The 8363-nt window shown below is 44.8% G+C and overlaps 1 protein-coding gene across 6 annotated transcripts; it reads left to right on the top strand.

Annotated features, from left to right (window-relative positions):
• Positions 1–256: 256 nt before the first annotated feature.
• LOC137272749 (uncharacterized) lies at positions 257–4865 on the top strand. Of its 6 annotated transcripts, none has more exons than XM_067805136.1 (3): positions 257–1122; positions 3752–4162; positions 4448–4865. In XM_067805136.1, the coding sequence occupies exons 2-3, from the start codon at positions 3794–3796 to the stop codon at positions 4796–4798; spliced, it is 720 nt and encodes a 239-aa protein (XP_067661237.1). In that variant the 5' UTR covers positions 257–1122; positions 3752–3793; the 3' UTR covers positions 4799–4865. The 6 variants fall into 6 exon arrangements, with proteins under 6 accessions (XP_067661237.1, XP_067661233.1, XP_067661236.1 ...); XM_067805132.1 differs by having other exon boundaries at positions 281–639; XM_067805135.1 differs by having other exon boundaries at positions 316–639; positions 3655–4162.
• The last annotated feature ends 3498 nt before the right edge of the window (positions 4866–8363 follow it).

An 8363-nucleotide genomic window follows, 5' to 3' on the forward strand; every position in this document is an offset into this window, starting at 1 on the left:
ACTACAACCAGAAACGAATTACAGTTGGTGTGATAAAATTATTACTGATGAAGGGTTACTGTGGCTAATGTATTAATTCGCGACATGTTTTATTAAACTATGTGTACAACTGTCAGGGAAGACTGAGTCAAATAAACATCTCCAGTCATACTGCTGACCTACTGACTTATTTTCTCTACTGTAGACGACGACGTCTTTCTAGCAGACCTCGGCAACACCCACACCTTTTAGCGGACAACCGACACATGTCTATAAGAGAGCATGACTCGTGGGCAAATCGTGCAGTTGCGCTATGTTGTGTTGAGTTAACTGCATGATATATGGTACTCCTCCCGGATGTAATGGCGGGCGGGACATCTCCAGCGGTGGCCAGGACCGTGTTGTAAGATCGATGGAGCGGCAGCTGACCAGAACTCGGAGAGAGAAGGCATGGGCATCACTGATCTGTCGTATCGATCTCTGCCTTTCACCCCTCTAACAGACCTATTCCATTTGCTTTGGCAGGCTGAGTGCCATTGTGGTTGTAGTGCTGCTGTGAGGAGGATGGCGCGGTGTAAAGCACATCACGGAAAACTGGAGACATCTCAGCTGTGAAAATGGTGGATCGACGAGACGCAGGTTTTAATACTGCTGGCTAGGGTTGGTAGCTGTTTTGTGCCTTTCCAAATGTACCCATGTTTATCACAGACGGGCCACCATTAACATCCCTCGCAGGGCGAAGCCACTGTGAATTTGGAGGGGCGTTTTGTTTGGAACCGAGGGACAGACTAGGACAAATGAATGGGGGACTGGTGACACGGGTTGTATTGATGGCCCCTCCTTTTAGCAGATCTCTCTCTTTGGAGGTCCACCGTGGTCAAGGGATGACACAGTACTCGGGGCAGGCTACCCTGACCAGTCGAAATATTGTGAATATATGCCTTAGTTTGCTATGGAAACGCAGCTTAAGGCGATCCTCGACTAGACACTGAACATGTCCGATCTGTCAGCAGAAGTTTCGCAACTGAAGGTGACTAATACAGCAATGACGCATTATTGATTGGCGTCTACGGGGTAATTTCTGATGAAGAAAGGGGTGGGGGAAACGATATTCAGTCAGTGGAATGGCTGCGTATTGTGCAGGTAAGTCTAATGGATCTGTCCAGATGCAGTAATGGTACTATCGTGCAGTGGGCTCTCTCAGTGGACGAGGATCTTCCTCAGGGTTGTCTTTACAATGGTATATATGCTCTAGTGAGATTAAGGATTTGACGTTGTTTGTGTATGTGAATGTTCCATATCACACAGTATGAATAGTGAATGGGGTGAAACATTGGGGGAAAGGAGAGGCAGGTGAGATATTAGGTGCGTAAGGGGGTAAAGGGGGTCACCGTCCCGCTGTATATGTCTGTGTTAACAATTCAATGCGGACATTATATATGTGTCCATGTGGAAGACCACCTTAGCTCATGGTCTGTCTGACCCACCTGAGGTCTGTTGTTATCCGAACCACTGGATAACCTGTAGTAGAGATCTGCTGTCATCTGAACCATTGGTCCACCTGTACTAGATGTCTGTTGACATCTGAACCACTGGACAACCTGTAGTAGATGTCTGTTGACATCTGAACCTCTGGACAACCTGTAGTAGAGATCTATTGTCATGTGAACCACTGGGTCACCTGCTGCAGAGATCTGTTGACATCCGAACCACTGGTTTACCTGTAGTAGAGGTCTGTTGACATCTGAATCACTGGTCTACCTGTTGTAGAGGTCTGTTGTCATCTGAATCACTGGTCTACCTGTAGTAGAGGTCTGCTGACATCTGAATCACTGGTCTACCTGTGTTTGAGGTCTGTTGTCATCTGAATCACTGGTCTACCTGTAGTAGAGGTCTGTTGACATCTGAACCACTGGTCTACCTGTGGCTGAGGTCTGTTGACATCTGAATCACTGGTCTGCCTGTAGTAGTGGTATGTTGTCACCTGAAGCACTGGTCTGCCTGTAGTTGAGGTCTGTTGTCATTTGAACCACTGGTCCACATGTAGTAGAGGTCTGTTGTCATCTGAACCACTGATCTACCTGTAGTAGAGGTCTGTTGACATCTGAACCACTGGTCTACCTGTGGTAGAGGTCTGTTGACATCTGAACCACTGGTCTACCTGTGGCAGAGATCTGTTGACATCCGAACCACTGGTTTACCTGTAGTAGAGATCTGCTGTCATCTGAACCATTGGTCCACCTGTAGTAGATGTCTGTTGACATCTGAACCACTACTGGACAACCTGTGGTAGAGATCTGTTGTCATCTGAACCACTGGGTCACCTGTTGCAGAGATCTGTTGACATCTGAACCACTGGACAAGCCGTAATAGAGATATGTAGTTATCTGTAACAGTGGTCCATCTGCAGCAGAGGTCTGTTGTCATCTGTAACAGTGAGTAACTTGTAGTAGAGGTCTGTTATATTCTGTAACAATAAGTCACTTGTTGTAGAGGTCTGCTGTCATCTGTAACAAGGGCCCAACTGTAGTAGAGACATGTTGCCATCTGTATGTGACTCATCCCTAATAGTGGTCTTTTGACACCTGTGAACAGTGAACAACTTGCAGTGTGTCCAAATTTTGCTGTCCAGTCGGGCTCGTTATGCGTGAAAGTTACCAGCCCACAAAATCCATTCTCTTCCTCAAAATGTGAATGTAGACACGGATTTCATCATTAATATATTAAGGATAGGACTCCAGGAAAATTCACTAGCCAGCCGTGTCAGTGACTTTTGAGATTCACTGTCGGGGCTGAAATTTTACTAGACACGGGTTAGCGGGCCAGTGGCCATTTGGCACACTGGTCACTAGTAGTACAAGAGCTATCGGAACACGACCGTGGAACCGACTTCCCATGATAGTCACGGAGCCTTTGCAACGTTCAGAAAAGTACATCCATGGGAATGAATAACCACACTGGGAGTGAGTGAGTGAGTTTAGTTTTACGCCGAACTCAGCAATATTACAGCTATATGGCGGTGGTCTGTAAATAATCGAGTCTGGACCAAACAATCCAGTGATCAACAACATGAGCATCGATCTGCGCAATTGGGAACCGATGACATGTGTTAACCAAGTCAGCCTGACCACCCGATCCCGTTTGTCGCCTCTTACGACAAGCATGGTCGCCTTTTGTGGTAAGCATGGGTTGCTGAAGGCATATTCTAACCCAGGACCTTCACGAGTTGAACAACCACACTACAGATTTTGACTGGTAAATGAGACAGCGGAACAGGTGAAAGAGGACAGCAGAAATGTTCTGGTAAATAATGACAACAGTCATATACAGGTTAATAGGGACAACTAATGTGCACATGTAAGTTACGTCAACATGTATACACAGTTAATGGGACAGTTGAGCTATACAGGTACAATTGGGTCAACGGATATGCAGGTGCGGAAATTTAGAGGTACAGAGGTACGTGAGGAAACAGATACACAGGTATATGACGTGAGAGGGCTATCTAGGTAAACGAATCTGATTAGAGAACATGAATGAATCAACGTGCTTAGATTGCCCGAAAAGTCCGATTGAATGAATTTATTAGGTTTGACTAATACGCCCAAGCAAAACTGTGAAATTACATGATCATTGTAAGGTTTGAAAAATAACAGCGTTTATAATTTTTTTCAGAAGATGTGGCATATTAGTAACCTTCGGATTTTGTAGAGATAAGCGTGTTACATGCACTTCACAATATGCTGTCATTTCTGCATGTGTCTTGCTGCAGATGAACTGAGAAATATGTGTCTTCCAATCCCCCCGCACTGACATGGAGTCGCCCGAGGTGGAACCCGACATCAGAAATGACATCGTCCAGCCGCCATCTTATGCAGAAGCTATCCGAACCTCTGTCCCACTTCCGCTTCCGCCATACCGGCCTGTAGAGTTGCGTAGTCGATCACCCCCTCCACCATACTCCGAGGTGATTGGTCAGGTAATTCATGAAAACAATAGCTCTATACCAGCTCAGCCAATCAGATGTGCCTATCAATCCCTCATAGCCAATGAGAATGGACGAAGAGCAAGACATTCCCGATATTCATCAGGTCGTTCCCGAAGTCGTCACCCACCGACATGGCGGACAGTGGAGCTGCAGATACCCAGGACGTCGACTGATGCGGCCGAGAACCTCCTTCAGGTAAGCTGCGGCAGGTGCAAGGGTAAAGCTTGTAAGCGCGAGGTACGTATGTCATCCTATCCTGGGTTCAGAACAGACATGAGATTTAACACACTGCAACCGAAAATGTGACTGAGTATGTTAGTTCCTTTTCTGGAGGTGCCTTAGCGTCGAAATTCGCTGCTCACTCTTTGCACCTAAGTCGTGTTATCAGTCTATTGTCGCGGGTTCACTCACACACCGTTTAAATTAAAGATATCAGTCAGATGTTCTTCAGGAGTTATGTTGCGTCTCTGTGTTGTGCAGCAGGTGCGACGTCCCCCCGGTTCCCTCCCACAACTGCGACTTCTCCGACCTCCGCTGCAGGACCCTCGCCCTCTCCGAAACGGGTTCCCTACGGTCAACAACAAAAAAGTCATACACATCCTGGCAGGGGGTCTAGGTTTGCTCATTCCCCTAGGCGTCATCATTGCCATGGCAACTAAAGAAACGCCCCCCGAGATTGAGACATCGACCCAGCTGATGTCGACGCCGTCGATCTTCTACATGAAGGGCCCCGGTGTTAACGTGGACAGTGTGCAAGACGACAGCGTCCCGCTGGATAAAGTAGACAATGTTCGGTTTAAGCCATTCAGGAGAAAACGACGGACGATCTGATAAATGTGTAGTCCTCGTAGTGTATATAGTGACGGATGGATAATAAATGCTTTTTATTACTAACAGCTGATGGCAGTTGTGTCTTCTCAAAGAGTGGGTCAGGATGGATTTACTCAATCATCCCCTACATGAGAGAGTGAGTGAGTTTAGTGTTACGCCGCACTCAGCAATATCCAATCTATATGGCGGCGGTCTGTAAATAATCCAGTCTGGACCAGACAATCCAGTGATCAACAACATGAGCATCGATCTGCACATTTGGGAACCGATGACATGTGTCAACCAAGTCAACAAGTCTGACCACCCGATCCTGTTAATCGCCTCTTACGGCAAGCATAGTCGCCTTTTATGGCAAGCATGGGTTGCTGAAGGCCTATCTGTCAGTGAGTTGAAATTTTGCACAGTGCTGCGTTCGACAGCTCGACAGTTTCGATGGCGATAGTATGATAGAGATCCATATCCACACAGAGAGATCTGTCTTGGGGAAATCTGACAGATAGCCGACGAAATTTTTCAGCGTCACCTTCTACCGACTATCATCTGACAGAGGGAGCTGATTCAACACGACAGCACTATAGTTCGTGTCTCTGTTACTTCGTTCACAGGTCAAAAGGTTGATCTTCGGCAACCCATGATTGTCGTAAGAGGCGATTTATGGGATCAGGTGAGCAGGCTCGCTGACTTCTCTGAAACATGTCATCGTATCCCAGGTGTGTAGATCATACGGTCGATCGCTGGACTGCCTTGTCCAGACCCGATTATTTACTGATCGTCGCCATATTGCAGGAATAATCCTGAAGTTGACATTAACAACATACCAAACCGAACCCACAACCAAAGGCCGTCTCAAACAATAACCATAATCATTAACACAATTGAGGAAGAAGACATTAACACAACAGAAGAAGAGCTACGTCTCTGTATTCACGGAGAGTGTTTTAGGCAAGTAGATATATGACAATAGGTTGTATACTCCACTTAAGAATAACCGAAATGCATACCAAGTCACAGATCGTCGAGATATATTTACAACGTCATACAGCATACTTCATACAGCATACTTCATACAGCATACTTCAGCGCCAAGACAGTCAGGTAGTTGTACAACTGGCACTTCTTGACCTATATGTGGCTCTCTACACCGTGAATCATGAAGTTGTTTTCCTAAGACACGCACGTGATAACGGGCATCGCTCTTAGTTGGGTTAGAACAAATAAGTGCGTGATCGCAAATCAAGACTACACGGTTACTCAGGGATCCAAACCTTACATAATGTGACCGTTTAGAAACTATTATCTCTCTAGCAGGCACAACCTTCTTTTTCAGGGCTATGCTGATATCAACTAACTGTATCTCGACATCATCTCTCCAAGGATATCCTAAAACTGCATCAGTGACATAAGACATATGACTGAAAACGTTTCAACGCTAAATGACGACAAAACGGGTTACAGGATCATTCGAACCAAGGCGCAACTTCAGAACGTTCCCGCTACAGCACTGACAGTAGCAGCAGAGACTGTTCACCCAATCAATTAAGTCAACAACCTCGGCGTTATGTTCCCCGACACATTGTCCCCACAGTTTCAAGCCCTTACTACAGCCTGAACAGATCCATTCACCTTTACTGATCGGGAATTTCGCCTTTGCCTAGATGCTAATACAACTAGGCTTCTCATTCAATCTCATGTAATCTCCAGAATCGACTGGTATAATTCTCTTGTATACTGGACAGAGTTGTAATAAACCATCTCTAACGCCAGGATCGCTCAACACCTGAGTTCAAGTCCCTCCACTGACTCTCAGTAAAGCAATAAAACGGGTCGTTGTCAATGTCCTCTTCATCACTTTGACAGCACCACTCCACAATACCGTACACACCAGCTCTCAAGATCCTTTAGATTGAAACACATACGCCATACGTGTAGACGGGGCAACCCGGGTGTCTGAGCTGGTGATAAGTCGCACCATCCTAACTGTGCGAAGTCAATCCGAAGTCTCTCTGTTGCAATATTATCTGAATCTGTAAAACATAAGGTTAAGTGGTCCCTAAACACAGCTCTTGTACAAATGATGAGTCACTGATTTTGTACCTGACATGCGGTGGTGGTGGTGGCATGTGTGTGTGAGAGAAGGGGATGAGGTCACTTCGTTTGTACATGCTTTTCCAGGGGTAGGCTGAGTGAGTTAGTGGCTGTGTGGGTTTAGTTTTAAGCTGCACTAAGCTATATGTCGGCGGTCTGTATATCGAGTCTAGACCAGACAACCTAGTGTTCAACAGCATGAGCATCGATCTGCGCGATTGTGAATCGATGACATTTGTCAGCCAAGTCACCGAGCCTGACCACCTGATCCCGTTAGTCGCCTTTCATGGCAAGCATGGGTTGCTGAAGACCTATTCTACCCCGGATCAGCAAGGGTCTCGGGGGTCAGGGGTGTCATACACATTGCTACATGCTTCTGCGTGAAAATATAAAAAAATGTGAAATGATGACTTCACAGATTGCTTAGCATTAAAAGATCTCATTTTACGCGTGCGGTTAAGGCGCTGCTGACACTTGTTGCATAGCGCTTCAGTGTTAAAATTCCAGTTCAGCTTAGAGTCAGTGAATTCGACGCCCATAACACACTCATTCTCAAAGCAAGAGCACAGTTGCAAACAGGTAGGTTGTTCAAATCGAAAGCTGGAATAAAAGGTTGGAACTATCATGGTGCAAAGGTCATGTATTTGTAAACTACTTTTATTAATTTTTAACATCAAATTCAAAGCTAATTTCTTGTTACCTTAGTCCAAAAAAGTTTATGATTTTTTTAAAATATGATTGATAACTGTCGCTTGATCAGATAAATGTGTAAATGTTTCATATTGTATGCACTTATAATCAAGAATATATATTCATAGACTCTTTGAGATAAAAATCACTGTCCTAAACATCGTCTGTAATATAATATCTAATAACGGAAGTACCCGGTTTGATTGTATGTTACGTTACGATTCTTGAGTTTAACGTTATTAAAAACATTTATGTTCGTAGAGGAAACATTTTGCCCTACACGTCGAACTATCTTTTACTTAAGTAACCTCAAACCGATAACATTCACTGTCGGTAACGACAAAATGGAAAAAATAATGTTTATGCAACATTGAACCTCAAATTTACAGATCCATATTACCTTATGCCATCGTTCATCACATGCATATCGTGTCGTGCTGTCATATTCAGGGTCAAGTGCGCTAACCCACCTTTTCACGTAAAATACGTTCGCGTAGCCGGCTGATATATTTGGCATAAATTAGCAGATTTCTCCTTTTTTCTGGCATTGTTAGCACCTAACCAACCCATAGTATGATTTGAGACATGTTTATTTTCTCCATTTCGACAGAAAAGCCATAACGTAAAATATATCCTTAACCACACAGTTATATATCTAAATAGAAATTTGTTAAACTCAAGTGCATAACGACACCGTGTGCTATGATATGTTTTGGGTTTCTTTCATTCCACAATTAAATAAACTACCTACGCGATAAAAAAGATGCTCACTGCAAGCAGGAAGACTGTT

This window comes from Haliotis asinina, chromosome 2, assembly GCF_037392515.1.
Source record: "Haliotis asinina isolate JCU_RB_2024 chromosome 2, JCU_Hal_asi_v2, whole genome shotgun sequence".
Lineage (NCBI taxonomy): Eukaryota > Metazoa > Mollusca > Gastropoda > Lepetellida > Haliotidae > Haliotis > Haliotis asinina.

What these genes read in the sequence shown, in the direction of transcription:
- LOC137272749 (XM_067805136.1), top strand. Translation starts at nt 3,794, where the DNA reads ATGGAGTCGCCCGAGGTGGAACCCGACATCAGAAATGACATCGTCCAG. An exon ending in CGGCCGAGAACCTCCTTCAG is followed by an intron (nt 4,163 to 4,447) that starts GTAAGCTGCGGC and finishes TGTGTTGTGCAG; the next exon opens with CAGGTGCGACGTCCCCCCGG.